The sequence below is a fragment of the Bos taurus genome, chromosome 8, assembly GCF_002263795.3.
Source record: "Bos taurus isolate L1 Dominette 01449 registration number 42190680 breed Hereford chromosome 8, ARS-UCD2.0, whole genome shotgun sequence".
Classification (NCBI taxonomy): Eukaryota; Metazoa; Chordata; class Mammalia; order Artiodactyla; family Bovidae; genus Bos; species Bos taurus.
Window position 1 is genome coordinate 61208380 of NC_037335.1, and position 19258 is coordinate 61227637.

A 19258-nucleotide genomic window follows, 5' to 3' on the forward strand; every position below is an offset into this window, starting at 1 on the left:
CCATTGAGTTGGTGATGCCATCCAACCATCTCATCCTCTGTCGTCCCCTTCTCCTCTCGCCTTCGATCTTTCCCAGCATCAGGGTCTTTTCAAATGAGTCAGTTCTTCGCATCAGGTGGCCAAAGTATTGGAGTTTCATCAGCTTCAGCATCAGTCCTTCCAATGAATATTCAGGACTGATTTCCTTTAGGATTCCTTTATATGTTCAAATAAATGTTGGCAAAACTAATCAATGTTAAAGATTATCTTTCAAGTCTGTTGTCAAGGGCCAACGAATTGATAAAGATGGACAGTGAGTTTATAATGAAAATAATTTGCGAGAAGAGGAACCTGAAGTCAGGGACTCCCAACACAATCTGTAGCTGCCTGAGGCTTCCAAAGGACCAGTACTGACTTCAATCTTTAGCAAGCATGCAGTTCTTAAGGGTTCACAAAGAATTAAATGTTGTCTTCTATTATAGTATAAAAAAGAGCCGAAAGCGCTCCATTGTAAACTAAGTTCAACTTCAACTTAGACATGGAAGGGGCTTGCCTAAGATCACCTGGCAAGAGAGAAGGATCTAGAAGCCAGGCGCTCTCAAAGAGGCTTTTCCCTGTCTGCGGTTCCCCGGATCCGTCAGCCAAGCCTCCTGCTGTACCTGGCTCGTCCAGCACCTGGCTCTCCGTCCGCTCCCGCGCCACGTGGCACAAGGAGGGTGTCCCCCGAGATCTGGGAGAAGGCGGAACCTGGCCTAAACCTCGCCCTGGAGCATCATGGGAGATGTAGTGTTTATCTCCAGCACGGAAAGTGCTAACTCTCCCCCTTTTGGCTCGGTAAGTAGCATATCACCTGTGCAGGTCATTCAAACATGCTATTCCCTAACACAGATTCAGCCTAGATACTTGTGAAAGAAGCCGTTTCTTTCACGTGCTCAGGCAAGTCCTGAGCAAACAAAGGCAAACTAATAAAAGACTATATGCGGGGAAGGCAAAGGGTTAATAGTTGTTACGCACGTCTACTGGTGGCGAGGAGTGGGCGGGGACAGAAGACGACTTCCAGGAGCTCTGTTTTCACCGGAAGTGCCTTCCCTCCTCGTGGGTCCGCGCGGACGCCGTTTCCTTACCTCATTTGTCTTCGCCCCTCCCCGTCCCTCTACGCGTTTTGGTTCCTGGTTGGTGCTTCCTGGTCGCAGCCGCGGCAGTGAGTATGTGTGACGGACCCCAAGGTGTCCATGGCCGGGGTGCCCCCTGCCCGCCCTCCGCCTCCCCACTAGGCTGTGGAACTAGCGCGTGTCTCTTCGCCGGCCTCCGTGTCCCTGTTCTTCCCTCACTCGTGGCGGGGCTCGTCTCGTGGCCTCTCAGTCGATCTCTGCCCCACGCGACTCCGCGGACCCGCTGTGGTGTCCGCTTCTCTCTGCCGCTCCGAGGCCTGAGGCTGTGGTTCAGAAATGGCTGAGCGCCCGTGGCCTTGGTGGGGAGTGGCGTTTCTGCCTACTTTACCTCCACAACCCCGAGATTCCTCTTTTAGGAAAGCGGGTCTGTCAGTTAAACGTGAAGAGAGGTCGGCGTTTGAGAACCGAACAGTCTTGGACCAAATCCAACCTCAGCTGTCAGAAGCAACAGCTGCAGCTGTTGGGACAGAAAAATTTCGAGGATTGGGCCCCTTCCCGCATGTGAAACAAGGAGACCTGCGCTATGCTCGCTGATGCCTTCCTTTTATCCTTCACATCCTGGGAGCCGGCAGTTAACTTAAACTTTAGGAGCTGCAGGTGTTGTGGGAAAACTGGCTGAGTGAGAGGCAGTAGGCCTGAGTTCCGGGGGCGGCTCCACCACCAACTCGGCGCTGGCGAGTCGAAAATTCTTAGAAATCTTTTTAGCGTGTATTTACCTTAATTTCAGATTACAGGATTGAATTAGGAGATCTTTTAGGCTCAATGAATAAATAAGCTTCTCAGAGCCTGTTTCTCTATGTATAAAATGAGAGCGTTCAATTTAATGACTTTCAGGTCTCTTCCAAAACTCTTTGGGTTTTAAATATTTAGGCTGTGTATATTTCAGACAGTATTGTGCTTTGAGGACAGCTCACTATGGCTGCTTTCAAGAGAATCTGAGAGTGGGGAATTAACCAAGGAAGACATGAAAGTGAGGCTTGTAAAATAGCTTCAAAGATTAAGATAACTGTGTAGCAAAAGGAAAAAGGCTGAGGGTGAAGGAAGTGTTGTGATAAAATTAGTTATCCTGTAAAGACTTTATCTCAGGAACAGCTGGACTTGTCTGAATAAATTAAGCATTATTTTCTCCTACCAACATCTTGTATTCTGACTTTTTTTGTGACCATTGTTTCCCACATTTGGATTCTCTATCTCAGTTTGATTTACTTCCTAGTGAAAATCTTATTTGAAGAGTGGACAGAAAATATAACACTAGAGTCAGTAGTGTTTCAAATCTGTCACTGTCAGGATAGCTCACTAAGAGTAAGTCAGAAATTTTAAGTTAAAATTAAACTGTTAATCATGTTCTAATGAAAGCTAGGCTTAAAATCAAGATGTGAATTTCATTTAAATTTCCTTGAGATGGATAACTGTCTCATCAGAAAGAAACATAGGCTAAAAGTTCTTTGAAAAGAAATAACAAGACTGAAGTGACCAGTTCAGTTCAGTTGCTCAGTCACGTCCGACTCTTTTGAGACCCCATGAATCGCACACGCCAGGCCTCCCTGTCCATCACCAACTCCCGGAGTTCACTCGGACTCACATCCATCAAGTCAGTGGTGCCATCCAGCCATCTCATCCTCTGTCGTCCCCTTCTCCTCCTGCCCCCAATCCCTCCCAGCATCAGAGTCTTTTCCAATGAGTCAACTCTTTACATGAGGTGGCCAAAGTACTGGAGTTTCAGCTTTAGCATCATTCCTTCCAAAGAAGTGACCAGTTAGTAGACTGTAAGAGTAGAAATGTTGGTTTTAAAGATTGTATAGTAAAATCTGAAAGCTTAAATAAGCTTTAAGTTACCTAGTTTAAAAAATTTCAGTGAATGAATACTGCTCCTACTTTTGAAAGGCGAGAGGCTTTGCAGTTTCTCTCTTATGTAAGAGCCATCTTTTTTGGTTGTGGCATTGCTATTTATTGTCTGAATACAAACTTGGGATGTTCTTGGATAGTAAACTGATAATGTATGCTTTTTTTTCCAGTTAAAATGCCTCTTTCATAGTTTTTAAACTCTACTGGGAAATAAAGTGGATATTTGTGAGATAAATTTAGGTGTTAAAACCAATGCATATATAGCTTTGAAGGAAATTTTTTTTTTAATCTTTATTTGAAGTTGTTAATTTTTTAATGTTAGTGAACGTTTGGTTGAGAATCAGGGAAATGTGTTTCTTAACCAGGTAAATAACTTTGGATAGGCCTCTTTATTTCTTTGGACCTAAGTTTCCTTATACATAAATTGAGAAGATTGTATGAGATTCTCTGAAAAGTCTCTTCCAGATTTAAAATTTTGTGACTCTCATAGGGCCTTTGTTATCTAGTTAAATATGCTTGAGAATTGTGTACAATAATAAAAAAGCTGAGAAGTCCTTCTAAATTAAAAGTTAGAGACATGTATATTTTTTCATATTTGTCCTCTGAGTATACATAAAAAAAGAAAATTAATGCATTTGAGTGTAATTAAGGTAGTAACATAAACCAACACAGCCTCAGGCAAACCTTTACTCTGGCAAATATAAGCTACATAAATAGAAGAGCAGGTTATGCTGAGCACAGTTTTCAGTACAGAAGGTACAAAATCCTCTTAAATGCCATAGGGGCTAAATTGTTAAATTCATTTTCTACATTTCAGGGAAAGAGATAAACCCTTAGACCCAAGGAAGTCTGTTTTTATTTTATTTTTGTAGTTTATTTTTGGCATACATTCACAGGTGTGCCTATGGCTCTATTTATTCTTAATCCCTTTCCTTTGGGATGGCTCCAGAGTAGTACAAATTTGTAACTCTGTAATTTAGCTCTTTAATTTTTTCTGTGCTGCACTGGAATTATGTTTTATCTTAAGTCCACACTGGATCCTCAGGATGGATCCAGTGAGGATTTTGAAGGAAGCATAATTCCTTTGACTTCTTTTAGAATTAATTTACCTATTAAATAAAAAGGAAAGGATTCATCTTTTATTTGAATTCCTCTGAGGCTAACATTTCAATATAAACTGATAAATGCCAAGAGTATTATCATTCAGACAGCCACATTCAACTTGTATGACAACAACAGCATAGCAACCTGAAGGACAGTGCAAGAAGGGAACAGATATATTTTACCTTTTAGAAGGAAAAAAAAAAGGCATAGAGAGATGGGTACCCCCAACTTTACTGAGATGAATTGACAAATAACATTGTGTATGTTTAAAGTGTACAACATAGTGATTTGATGTATGTATATATTGTGAAATGATTACTGCATTAAGGTTAATTAACAAACACATCCATCACCTCACATATTTGCCTTTTTTGTGTGTGATTAGAATGTGTAAGATTTACACTCTGATTAGCCTTCAAATATGTCATATAGTATTGTTGACTCAGAACTTTTGATCATCCTCCCCCCACCCCAGCTTTATTGAGATATAATTGGCACACAGCATTGTAAAGGTTTAAAGTGTACAGCAAAAGTTTGTTTGTTTCTGTAAAACAAGAAACTCCAGCATGGGTGTAGTACATTTTTGCCTCTTGTTCATTTGATTGTTGGAATCAGCAGGTTGTATCACCAGAAGTACCCTGACATTTTGGGCAGAGAGCTAAGAAAACAACTAGTCTTTATAAATACTTTGTAGCTAAAAGCAGAGTAGAAAGGATAAATTATCATTATTAATTGTTCTCTAGACTGTCCATGATTTTTTAACAAAAAGGGTTTTTTTTTCCAGCACTTTCTTTTTGATCAGTGTTCCATTAGTACCTAATCAAAACATCTGTGTAGATTTTTGGTTGATAATATGAGAATCTTTGGAATAGTTGGAGACAACTACAAAATTCATCTCATCATAATGTTCATATTTTAGACACATATTAAGGGCTTCCCAGGTGGCTCAGTGGCAAACAATCTGCCTGTCAGTGCAGCAGACGCAGGTTTGATCCCTGGGTTGGGAAGATCCCCTGCAGGAGGGCATGGCAACCCACTCCAATATACTTGCCTGGAAAATCCTGTGGACAGAGGAACCTGGCAGGCTACAGTCCATGGGGCTGCAAAGAGGCAGACACGACCGATCGACTGAGCACTAGCACAAGGCACATATTAGATTTATTAGCGCTTTTAAACAAATTCCTGATGATATTATTCATATATTCATTCATTAGTCAACAGCCATTGATAGAAACCTTGATAAATGCCAGTTACTCCGTGTGGCCTTGGGGATCTGTTGTTGAATAAAGTGCATATAGTGGAGAAGGCAATGGCACCCCACTCCAGTACTCTTGCCTGGAAAATCCCATGGACAGAGGAGCCTGGTAGGCTGCAGTCCATGGGGTCACTAAGAGTCGGACACGACTGAGCAACTTCACTTTCACTTTTTACTTTCATGCATTGGAGAAGGAAATGGCAGCCCACTCCAGTGTTCTTGCCTGGAGAATCCCAGGGACGGGGGAGCCATGGGCTGCCGTCTATGGGGTTGCACAGAGTCGGACACGACTAAAACGACTTAGCAATATAGTTCCTGCCCTCCTGGGGTGTGTGCTCTGTGCTTATGGGAAATTTACATTGTATTAGTAATTAGAAATGTGAATGTTTTGAAATGATGTGGAAACCTTTAAAGGCGAGACAATTTAGCCTGGTGGGTCAAGGAAAGCTTCTATGAAGAAGTATTAATAATATTTAAACTGAAATGAGAGATGAGCAGGTTTTAACATACTTACAGTAGGAAAGTAAAGTGAAATCGCTCAGTTGTGTCCGACTCTTTGCAACCCCATGGACTGTAGCCTACCAGGCTCCTCTGTCCATGGGATTTTCCAGGCAAGACTACTGGAGTGGGTTGCTATTTCCTTCTCCAGGGGGTCTTCCTGACCCAGGGATTGAACCCAGGTCTCCCCCATTGTAGGCAGATGCTTTACCATATGAGCCACCAGGGAAGTCTACCATCTGAGCCACCATCTGAGCCACAGTAGGAAAGTAAAGTGCTCCTAAAGCTGAGTTTTACGTCAATTTTAGGTCTTTGATTAGTTTGTATTTCATACATATCTTTATAGGTAGCACAGAAACAAACTAAGGTTTATCATATTTTTAAAATTTTTAGCTGCACCGTGTGGCTTGTGGGGTCTTAGTTCCCCCACCAGGGATTGAACCTGAGCCTACGGTAGTGAAAGAGCCAAATCCTAACCACTGGATTGCCAGGGAACTCCCTATTAGGTATTTTTATGTATTCTTTTGGTCAAAGATCAGGAAGCCATAGGATTAATTTTTTAATTGAGAATAAAAATATATACCAAGGCAGTAAATAAGATAATTATGTCTTTTGTAGATTTCAGTTATAATTGAAGTAATATTCCTGTGAGAATGTACACCCGAAAAGATGGATACAGAACCAGGGAAAAGTTGATAAACGGATGGAATAGTAGTGAGAATGATCTAAAATATTTTTGTGATTTTTAGTATTTTGGAAAAAAAAAAAATGATGGATGCCTGAAACAGTGGATCTCAGCCTGTTTTTTCTTTCTAACATACTTGTGAAATATGACATTTCCATTAATATTATATAATTGTAACTCTGTTGTTAGTAGTAATTTTCATTTGGGAGGGATGGGCATCATTAGAGTGGGTCATAACAGAATTTAGAAAGCTTTGAAAAATGGTACTATCCTAAGAGAAGGATCTTTTTTAATATGTCATTGAGAAAACTGATGACCTTCACAAAAGTTAGATCTAAGAGGTGGTATCGTTATGGACTAAACAGGCATGATCCGAGCTGTTAAAATATATTCTTTGTGTGACTTTCTTTTTTACAGCATCAAGGTTTACTGACTTTCCATGATGTTTGGTGGTTATGAGACCATAGAAGCATATGAAGATGAGCTTTATCGTGAAGAGTCATCTAGTGAACTGAGTGTTGATAGTGAGGTGGAATTTCAGCTCTACAGCCAAGTTCATTATGCCCAAGATCTTGATAATGTCATCAGGGAGGAAGAACATGAAGACAGGAACTCTGGGAATTCTGAATCATTCAGTAGTAAACCAAATCAAAAGAATTTAATTGTCCTTTCAGATAGTGAGGTCATACAACTGTCAGATGGGTCAGAGGTCATCACACTCTCTGATGAAGATAGTATTTATAGATGTGAAAGAAAGAATTTTAGAGTCCATGCAAAAGAAAAGACCCAAGGTTCTCCTGCTTCTCTTCATTCTAATGATTTAGCAGATAAGAAGTGCAAGAGGGATATTGAGAAGTCTAAACCTGGAGAGAGATCGGGTACAATCCAGGAGGTCATGATTATAGAAGTCAGTTCAAGTGAAGAGGAAGAGAGCACCATTTCAGAAAGTGATAATGTGGAAAGCTGGATGCTGCTGGGATGTGAAGTTGATGATAAAGATGACGATATCCTTCTCAATCTTGTGGGATGTGAAAAGTCTGTTAATGAAGGTTAGTATCATATTGGCCATTTGAAAAGTAGTATCATCTTTAATGAGGAAGACTGCTTTTCCTAGACAAAAGACCATTAGGGTCTGTTCCATTTAATTCCTCACCTTTTTGTCTTGTTTTTGGCTTGTTTCTCATGAGACTTTCCTACCAATCTAATGGTGGTCTGTCTGAATATCAGAAAGAGTATGTCAGGATATCAAAGACACTCTGCTTCTGCTGTAAGCAAATTCATAACTGTTTCTTCCTGTTTGGCTAGAGCCAGTTCTGGACGTGCAATCTTAGTTCCCCTCTCTCTCTGCTTGGTACCACAGGTGAGTACTCCATCCACCTCTGACATTGGCTCTATGCTCTCATTGGCCAACTCTGTTGGTTCTGCCTTTTGCTAAATGATTTGCTTTCTCAGGAGATAGACATATAGCAAGCATGTGGAATGCCTGGTACATAGAAGATATGCAATTAGTATTAAGATTTTTAGGAACTCTGCAATCAGTAATGTAGAAACTATGAAGAGCTGTAAGTCTACAGTAGACTGTAGAAGAAAATGTAGATTCTGAGAGCCACATCATGGAGAAATGAAATTTTGGCGTTAGTTTTGTTTCCTCTGTCACATGTAGTAAGCTAGTATTGATGCTTATCCTGTTAAAAAGTCCCTTTCATTTTTCTCCCTTTATGTGTAATGCGTAGTCTCTTGCAATATTTTCTTAAATGATCTTTTACATCCTCCCTGTACACTGTTAAATCAGTAGTCTTCAAATGCCCTTTGCTCAGTATTAAAGTCTTAAGTGTATTGCTGCTTCAGAACTTTTAATGGCACCCACTTGTTCTCAGAGGAAAATGATGATATTGAATATAAATGATGCTTTGAAGCCCCAGAGGTTAACAGACTTTTTTTTTTTTTTTAAAGGAGACAGATGGGAAATATTTTAGGTTTCCAATCCATAGGAAACCTACTTCCTAACTACTTAATTTTGACCTTGTTTAAGAGAGCAGCCATGATACCTGAAGAAATGAGATGGCTATTTCAACATAATCTTAAAAAACAGGTGTCTAGCTCAGGCTTTAGGAGGCCAGCTCTGAGAATTTGATAGCAAAAGGAAGAAGAGATAGACTAGTAGGTAGAACATAGAGCAGAATCAGGTAAAGTTTTATCAAAAAAAGAGAGGTTTGATAATGGTTTTTAGGTAGAAGGGGAAATTTCTTGAAGAAGGAGAGATTAAACCTATTTGGTGGATTGGAATAGGGAAGGTAAGTCAGAGAAGGGATCAGATATGTATGTCTGAATTAGTCGTAGAAAGATATTTAATTGCTAAATTATCAAATATTCATAGAAATGGAGAAGAAGAATAAATTCAGAAGGATTGAGATAAATGAGGGAATATATGAAGATGTATTTGATTTTCTTGGGAAAATGAAAGTGGAAGTGGGTCAGGGTACTTAGAGGCTTAGAGTGTGGGAAGGATGTTTAGGTGCTATGGGGAGTACTATCAGGCAGTGGACCCCAATATTTTGAAGATGACAACTTCTTTAAACATCAGAACAAATTTGTGGACCCCTTCCCCCACACATGACTATAGTTATATTTTTAATACTTGTTAATTGAGAAAATGCTTATTAGCAAAAAGCTATTCAGTACACTCATACATGACTTTGTATTTTATTAACCACAACATTGTGTACACATTTGAAAAATAGTATGTAAGGCCCGTTTCCCACATATATGACCTTATATAATGCATACTTCTGCTACGTGTTGTGATAACTAATTCTACAGCTCCTCAGGAGTCTAAAGCCCATAGATTGGAGGTCACTGCACTAACAATTCAACAGTAAGAGAATAAAAGGATTGCTTAGAAGTAGTGTTCAATCAAAATTAAAACAATATGAGCTTGTAATGAACTCATTTTGAAGGATTTCATAACTTTTCCCAGTAATATCTAGGGAATGATCCAGGGTTAGGCAAAACTTTGCAGAATATCAGAACAAGCATTTAGCCTATCCTTTCTCTAAATTGCTTTCCCCTAAGGTGACACCTAGTTTCATCAAATACTAATGTGTTCATCATGATCTGCCACTTTTCTTGAATTGAAGTTCTCTGTGTCCACCATGCTGAATATTTCCATTTGGATATCTTATTGTTATTTCACATTTACATACTGAAAAGCTTGATAAATTGAAAAGAACGTTGATCTTTCCACAGAAAGAGGAGCAGGTTAACTGGGTGGTGGTTCATACTGGAACTAGAGTTTCTCAGGGCAAAATGACAGGGATTGATATGGGTGGTGAGGATGGGGTTAGGAGTAGCTGAACCATAGGGAGATGAGGATTCTAGAGGAAAGGGAATGATGGAATTGTCAGGTTTGGCTTTTAGAAAAGAAGTTGGTAATTAGGTATGTAGAGACATCTCTGGAAAACAATTTTAGTATTTTATGTTATAAGTAGACAATAAGAAGCATGTCTGTCTTTAACTGTATTTTGGAGAGGGACTATTTGTATTGCATTTGTTTATTTTTATTGAGGTGAAATTAACATAAAATTAACCATTTTAAAGGTTCAATTTGGAGGCATTTAGCACATTCACAGTGTTGTAGAACCATTACCTGTATCTAGTTCCAAAACATTTTCATCACATCCAAGGGAAACCCCCAGATATTGTCACCATATCCAAAGGAAACCCTGCACCCATTGAACAGTCACACCTTATAGCCTCCTGCCTCAGACCCTGACAAGCACAAATCTGCTTTCTCTCTATGGATTTACCTGTTCTGGATATTTCATGTAAATAGAATCATCCAGTATGTGACCTTTTGTGTCTGGCATCTTTCACTTAGCATAATGTTTTGGAGGCTTATGCATATTGTAGTATGTATCAATACTTCATTCCTCTTTTAAGGCCAAATAATATTCTATTGTATGTATATACCTACATTTTGTTTATCCATTTATCTGTTGATGGACATTTGTGTTTCTACCTGTTGGCTGTTGTGGATAGTGCCACTGTGAACATTCACGTACAAGTATTTATTTGAATACTTGTTTTGGGTATTTTTTGGGTATAAACTAGGAATAGGATTACTGATGTTTCTATGTTTCAGTTTTTGAGGAACTGCCAGACTTGAACACAGTGGCTGCGCCATTGTGTGTCCTCACCAGTAATATATGAGGGTTCCAATTAACTGCAGTGGTTTTTACCATGACTTGTCATGTTGCACATTTCTGTTTGATTTACTGGCAGACTCTTTGTTATTTCTTAGCTTTTATCTCCTAGTCTTTGTTTCTTATAGTTATTACTTACATTGGTTTATGTTTTTTTAGAATTTTTTTTCAAATAAGATTTTCCTTATTGTTTCATCCATTTACAGTTTTTAAAGAAATTGATTCATCTTAGAGGTATCCATTCTTTTAAAGTTTAATGTATGTGTAGTATATAAATTTATGTCACTTTTTTCTGCAACTTTGGTAAAAATATTTGATTCAAGACCTAAGTAATTTCAAGTAATTCTTGATTTCGGACATTCAGTGTATGTTCCTACCATCCATATTGAAATAATTTACCCCTACTCTTTGTTCCTGGGATTTTTTTTTTTTTTTTTTTTGTTCTAATCAAATGGAAACAAATTTTGCAAGTCTGTAAATTAATTTGTTTCACTCTTATAGATTCTTCAAAAAAATTTATATATCCCCTATTTTATTTCCTTGATCTACAAATGCTATAATCCAGTTTTTCCAGTTAATAGGCAATATATTCGGTACTGATGCCTTTTTGAGTGTGCTTTCCTTTCTGATCATTATTAGCCCATTCAAAAATAGAGAAAGTATTTTTTTATATCATTGAAAGTTTTTGGAAATTCTCGTGTGCTTTTGAAATGATGATGATTGTTAACAACAATAATGTTGTGTACTATTCCCCCTCTTCCCCAAACTCCCCAAACTATGGCATATTTGAAATATCAATATGATAGAAGAGATTAACGACTCCTTGAGGATAAGTCTTTGCCTCAGAAGCCTTCTTGTAATATTTAGAATAATTTTTTGCCATATATATGACTTTGTTTTCCATTAATTGCTCAAATATTGATGGAGTGGTATTGGTGTTTCAATGAAGAGACAAAATATGATAAGCTTAAGTTATTCACAGAAGTCTCTTCTTAAGCATGGGAGTTAAGTCTTTCCAAATCCTGGGGATAGATGTGGTTGAAAACTTGAAAAACTTTTTAAAAAGCAAGATTGGTGAATTTGTGGTAGTACATGAAGGTCTGATGATCCATATTTTTCATTAACTATTGCTAAATTTATAGTAACCAGTGCAGCACTGCTCTTGTTCTGTGGAAACTTGAGGCTCTTTCCCATTACTTCAGTTTCAGTGAGGTCTGTAAATGTTTGTTTTGCTTTAATATGCAATTAGAATACATAATAAGGCAAGTAATATACAACCAAGAGACATTTTCTTCCCTTTTTATTCTTCCTCTAAATGTTTAATACTTTACTGATTTGAAGTTGTTGATTAGCTTCCTTGGGTTCCAGGAGGCCTTGAGAATGTAGCACTTAGGTAGTGTGCTCAGGCTAGCCTTCCTCTGTATATGCAGCTTTATGATGAAGGTCTCTGCTTATAATAAATCCATGCCAAAACATAGGCCTTCAGTACGTGTTACATATGGCTGTCAGCTGTTTCTACTGAGGGATATAGGAGTTTATTTCTAAGGTCTAGAAGTAAACTTCATTTCCTTTACTTTTTTAACTCTTTTCTAAGTTTTCTTTATGTAACTGTTACCTGCTCTGTCATTTGTCTTCCTTTTAAAATTCTAACCCTTTACTTTCATTTATTATTCCCAATAGGAGTAGCCTGTGATTTACACATTCACTAGAAAGACAGGTTTCTTGGTTTAAGAAAAGATGCACCAAAGGAAATAAGCATGTGTTTTAATTTGTGAGGGGAATCTCTCTTTAGGGAAGGATTATTGTATAAGACAGCTGAATGATGGTAAGTGCTATAGGAGTTATACATGAATAATCACCAACTTATTTTCCTTCATAGGAAAGGGACTTTACTAGCTCTGGGAGTGGTTGTTAAATTATTGTTGATTTTTTTTTTTCTATAGAAATTTTAAGGTATACAGAAATAGAATGTTGTAATAGCTTCAGTGTTCCATAAACCAGCTTCAACAATTATCAACTTATGACCAATTTTTTCTCATGTATAATTCCATGCCCCTATGTTACTTTGAAGCAAATCACAGTCATTATATCATATCATTCATGTACGTATCCATCCATACATACATTTTAATTTGTATTTCTGAAACAAAATTATTCTTTTTAAGAAACAATCATTATCACACATAAACAAATTACCAATAATTCTTTTATCATTAAATAACCATTCAGTCTTCAAATTTCCCTGATGGACTCTTAATTTTTTTCCCTATAGTTTATTTGAATCAGATCTATTTATTATAATTGGGTGATAACTTGTGTCCTTTAATCTATAGGTTCATCCTTTGTCTCCTTCTATGTGTTTTTTTTTCCTTCCTTATAATTTAGTTGTTGTACTGACCTGGTTGTTTATCTTCTAGAATTTCCTGAGTCTGAATTTTGTGGTAGTGTTTAACATGCTCCACTGTCCCCCGTATTTCCTGTGAATTAGTAGTTATCTAGAAGTTTAAATTCAGGTGTTTCCCTGTGATTGTGCTATCAACTAGACATATAGATAGGTTTGTTTGTTTCATTTTGCTTTTCATATGTTATTTTTCAGTCTTACCTTTAAATAATTCAATTTGTTGCATAATTATGTAAAATAATTATAAGGTTCTAAATTGAAATCAACAAGACTAGGTAAAAAATATTCAGAGAAGTCTGCTTTCTGTCCATTCTTCATCCTGTTCCCACTCTTCCTCTTAGGGGTAACTGTTAAGAGGAAATTGATGATTTGTCCTTACATTAAAAAAAAATAAGCAAATATTTAAATATCTTCATATCCTCCTTCCCCCTTATATAAATAAATGGTAGCATATGATCTACACTTTGAGCTACCTTGCTTTTATTCTCTTAACAGTATATCCTGGCGATCAGTCCATAATAATATCTAAAGATATTTTTCATTTCTAGGCTAGGACTGTGGACTGTTTTTATATCTTCTACACTGATCTGAGCTGGACACATTAGGCATATAATGAATACTTTTTGGAAGTGAATGAGTAGTAACTTTAAATAATTGATGAATAATATACTTGTTACAGTTTTTAAATGTATTTTAAATGTATAATAGTCTAAGTCCACTTTCAGAAGCATGCTTTACATTTTACTGTTTCTTTCTCTCTTAATAATTTTGAAAAATTTAGATTTAGTGAAAATTTTAAATAGGTTTGGATTTTAAAAAGAAAATATCCTTTAAAGAATGAAGAGTATAGTGTTTTTAAAAGTTGAATAAACCTATTTAGTTCCTAGTGTATGTTATTGTTATGGTATAGAATTTTACATTAATGTAGAACTCCTTCAGTATGTACAATTTGGCACGTCACTCTTTTAGTTCATCAGCATATGGCGCATAATGTGTACCTAGCAAATCATGGGTGAATTTAGTTGTATAGAGTAATGTATACATAGTGTTCTTTATATAGTACTACGTGAAGTTGAAGTGAAATTACGGCTTTAGTAAAAGTCATGACTTTTGAAATTGAAGTAAAATTATGGCTTTTAATGACTTAGTGCAGCAAGTCTTTTAACTTTTTGTGTTAAGTTCCTTTTACCCTTAAAAAATACACACATAAAAGTTGTGGATATAATTTCAGAAGTTGAAGAACTTATCTAGAGGCAGTTGCTGAATTCCTGGCATTTATTAGGCACTCAACTAAGACTTGATAGTATTTAAAATATGAGTCTAGGGGTTTACCTACTTGAATTTCAGTTTTTCAAATATGTCACATTTTATTTGATCTGGGTTTTTATATATGCCTGGATCAGTTTCTACCTTGCCTGGCTGATACCTACTCATCCCTCAAGTCTTAGTTTAAGGTTTACTTCTGAAATGAGGTAATGGACATAGGCTCTCAGTTGGTGGGGGTTACTAGGTCTATTACCGCTCCACAGTTGACTAACTGTGACTTTGGGTAATGGAATTCCTTTATTGGTAAAATAATACATTTTATTTCATTAAGGTTGTAAGCTAAAATGCAACAATGGATAGACTAACTTAATGTAGTAGGAAAATATTTTGACAAAACTCATGTAACAACAAGATAAGTTCACTATTACCATAGCAAGCATGGGCATTTAGCTTCCACTTGGTTTTTTTAAATTAAAAGTTCTCAGATTTTTTTGTGAACCCAAATTGCTTTTGAACAACATGTCTCTAGTATGGCACTTTATTTTAATAAATTTTTTTGATTTGGTGACATTTTATTATCTGTTAGTTAAAACCTAAATCTGAAGTCTTAAAATTAATCCAGTTATTACTTACTGAATGTTTACAGTGTACAGACACTATACTGTTAAGTTGTTGGGATTCAAGAATTGTGTAGTCCCTGCCTTTAGAAACCTTAAACTGCATGACTATGGGAAGTTCACTGTATTTCCAAAGTTAAATACATTTCTACAATACAAGAGATGCCCCAATACATAACCATTTCCAGATGAACATTGGAGACTTTTTAAAAAAGATAGGCTAAGTACAAGACTGAATTGAAAAGTAACCCTTTGAATTCAGTCTTGAAGAATGGATAGGATTTAATGTTCAGGTTAAATGCAAGGAGGAAGAACAAAGCTAAGAACCCTAAAACTGTATTTGACACCATTCATATTTAATTAATGGTTTAATATGTGGCAGATATGATTAAATATTTTAATAACATGGCCTTTTAGAGGCTACCTCTATTCTGCGTATGCTGTTGGAAGATTTCTTGGTTGTTATTTTGTTCTGGTATTCTTTTTGTTTCTTGCTTGTGTGTCTCCTTTTTCTTTTCCTTTTAAAAATTGGGTATTTTATGCAATTTAATGGCAGATAGAAAAATTTTCTCAGATGGACCAGATGTTATAGGTTAGTCTAAGGACATGACCAGCTGCTTAAAATGTGTGTTTTGTGCAGGGCTGTTCAAAGTAGAGCACGTATTGAAATATAACTTCGGCTTCTCATAGCTTGTGTTCTTTGTTACCATCTTTTAATGTGTAAAAGGAACGCATTCTGTTAGTTGGAAATGAAAATAAACTTCCTTTCAGTACTCCTCAGTTCTTTGGTGGTATTTCCCCCATTTCTGCGTTCATCAGCTAACCAGTCAGTCATAGTTTCTAGAGAGATCTTATGGTTTAATAGTTCATAAGAGTGGGTTGCTATTTGACATACTTCTTATTGATGTGTAGTTTAATTTCTGCCTTATAATTGAAAAATGGCCACATGTTAGAGTTCTGGTGACTGAGAGCGCCAGAGAACTCCCTCCCTGGTGTTTTCAGCTTGTGAGCCTGCCCTGCGCAGTCCCTAACACTGCTGTGGGACTGCGTTTCTCGTTGTAGCATGTCACCTTACACTTCACTTTTGTGAGGGCATCTTTTTATTTAATTTCCAATTAGCATAATGACTTGAACTATGTTATTCACTGTTCCATGGTGAAGTTGTCCTAAGGAGAGAAGAAATAAAAATGTTCAGTTTCAACTTTACTTGTGAATGGAGTGAAGTTTGAAAGCCTTTTATGGCCATTGTTCAGCAGACTGAAAATCTCGTTTGAAATCCCAGAAATGTTAAGGCAGCTTAACATTAGGTTGGATTTTAGTAACATTTTGGAATGTATATCGCTAATTTCTGTGATTTCATTGTTGATCAGCAACTTAGGTATGCATTTTTCCAAAGTCAACCTATGACTTTTAGTCTAAATTCACTTGCAGTAGCTTTTCAACAGTGATAAGTACCTAGGGAGATAATGAAATTTTACTTTTTTTTTTTGACATTTATAATAGAAACTGATTTGATTTTCATGGAAGACATACTGAATTTGTTGAGAACTACTTAAAAAAATAACATGTTTACTTGCCATAAAATATTAATCGTTTACAGGTCTGTGTTTTTTTGTTGTTTGTTTTGGAATGTGGAAGCATAAAATTAGATGGCAAGATTTTCATTCTTAACTAATTGTCATATAAAGTTGAATCCTGATGTCTGGGTAGAGAGTGCTTAAGTATAAAATTCTTATAGCTGTTTGGTCTAAAAATAATCTATTGCTTAATAGAGATCACTTATCTAAGAAGATTAGTTTATAGATAGTATGGTATGAAGGTAAAATTTGATATGAACCACATATGAGTACTGTCAGACATTTTTCAAAAGAAGTATAGAAATGGAGAATGTTTACTTTTTTCCCCCCTCGTAAGAGTGAAGGCTACTCAGATAATTTATCTCTCTTAAGTAGATCTTGTTTATAAGACTTTACTAAATTTGTATTTAATTTCAGGTTAATTTACTAATCTCTTGTTAGCTTCCTTTTGGTTGTTAACACTTAATAAAGTGAAAATGTTGACTTATTGGAAGTTTTTTAACCAAAAGTTTTTAAATCTCTTAGTCATTGTTTGTTATAAATTAAAGGTGTTTTCATGGTTAAGTTTTTAGCATTTTGAGTTGCTTGCCAGATTGTTGTTGATTCTGCTGATAAAAAGGAATATTTTAATTGAGCATCAAGCATGTGCAAGGTCACATTTTCTTTTTAAATTATATAGATGTACTTAACATATACAAGAATAGATTTGATTTGTTTTTTAGTTTTTCAATCCTGATCTGATATCATTAGCTCTGGATAGAGATATAAAATCTGGGGATAAAATTATTTTTGTGATAAATGTTCGGATTCAAATATAAGGGCAGTCTAATAATGGATTATTTAAAATTGGATCTTGTCCGCTAAATGTGTGTACCTTTTATTTCCATGACAGTTTTACCTTAGAATTTCAACTTTTGTTGTACTTTCGAAAATTAGTGCACGGTGGACTTGAGACCATCTACTCTTATCCCCATCTCTTGCAAATATATTTTAAGTGAAGACAGCATAACTCTATAATGAGAAAATAATTTGTGCTCTTTCCTTCTGCTTTTGCCTAAATATTATTGTCAATTTATAATTATCTCAAGATCAAAGAATAGCTGTTTAGAGCTGCTGATTGAGAGCAAATGTTTTATTGGCAGTACCTTGAAGTGCGTAGGTCACTTTTGATTTTGCTTTGTAACTAGCACCTGAATTACCTACTGTAGGGAAAGAAAGCCCTAATTTCTAGAAAGCTTTTCAATACTCTTTCTGTATAAAGTCTAAAGATGTAGGAAACAGGCTGGTTATGATTGATCCATCAGGTTATAAAGTAATTAAAAAAATTAAGCTTTGAAAAAAGTCAGGTGAGAGGAATTCAGGACATAAATTCACAAATTTAACTGAAGAAAGGTTTTATATAAAGAAAAGGTGTGCAACCATGTTAATCTTGAAACTCCTTATATTGTACTAACCATTTTTTATTGTTAGTCTGATTTTTTAAAAAAATGAACTTTATCTATGGCTTTATTTAGAAATAGCATTACTTTCCACTTTTAAGCAGGATTTTAATCTTCAATAAAATTTCACTTTTGAAAAATCACCTCACTCCCATGTTATTAGTATTTTGGTCTACACTCAGTACCCTGTATCTACTCTACCTTTTGGTTGACTTTAAAAATTATATAAATTTGTGGGAGAATAAATATAACTTAAGTATTTCTATAAATGTATTCTTATTTGAATCTAGTATGACTGGTTTTTATGTGTAGGAAATACTTCCCCTAAAACATTCATAATATTGAACCTAAATGTTCTAGATTGGTGAGTTACTGGTTAAAAAAAAAAATCCATCAATTCTTAAGTTGTGGAATATTTGTATTGGTTCTTAATACCGTGACTGCTTTGGTTGTTGTATAAGTCCCTTTATTCTTCTGTTTGAAATGCTTTAGTTTAGGAAATTTCCTTTATTATCTGATTTAGCAGATGAAATGTAATGGATGTACCACAGATCATCTTAATTTTCAAGTTTTTGTTAAACTATCTTTGGTGTATAATTCTTTATGGGTAGTCCAAGAGGAGTTGTGTTCAGCTATGATTGTGCCACCACTTAACATCAGCGGCAAAGGGTCTCCTCTCTGACTTTTCTTCCTTTCATTAGATTTTTAAACTGATTTAACATTATTTAAGTATAGAGGGAGATAGAGTTGTAAAACAAATTTCTGATTTGATGATTCTCAGTATTAAGCAGTGGGGATCCTTTTTCTTCCTTTAGCTGTATCCCATACATATGTATATTTTGATTTAGGGGGAAACACTTTATTTTCTTTATGTATAATGTGGATATGGTTATTTATAATTTTTTTAAATTAATAAAACTAATAAAGTTTGTTTGGAAACCTCAAAAGCTGTTTAGTAGTATACCTGCAACCTTAGCAGTCCCTTTTTATCTATACAGATTTCCCTGCCTATTGTGGCCGTTTGCTCTAATTTAAATTTCCCATGGCTTGGGTTGCAGACTTGGTTTTCTGCAAGAGTGCCCATGCTTACATGGTCATATATTCTCGGTGACTTTTCCACTTTTTCTTTTTTGTTGTTTTGTTGATTGCTAAAGGGAAAGAGGATTTTTTTTTAACTTGTTTCTTCGTTTTGATCTTTCTTCCTTAGCCCATCTATTT

The 19258-nt window shown here is 36.0% G+C and overlaps 1 protein-coding gene across 4 annotated transcripts in view; it reads left to right on the forward strand.

The window, feature by feature from the left end:
* Positions 1-1058: 1058 nt before the first annotated feature.
* The window catches only part of ZCCHC7 (zinc finger CCHC-type containing 7), a 279596-nt gene continuing 261396 nt past the window's right edge, over positions 1059-19258 (forward strand). For 2 of the 4 annotated variants that reach the window (XM_059889029.1, XM_005210152.5), the window contains exons 1-2: positions 1129-1180; positions 6956-7587. In XM_059889029.1, coding sequence (XP_059745012.1) covers positions 6978-7587 — 610 coding nt within the window. In that variant the 5' untranslated portion in view covers positions 1129-1180; positions 6956-6977. 4 annotated transcript variants of the gene reach the window in all.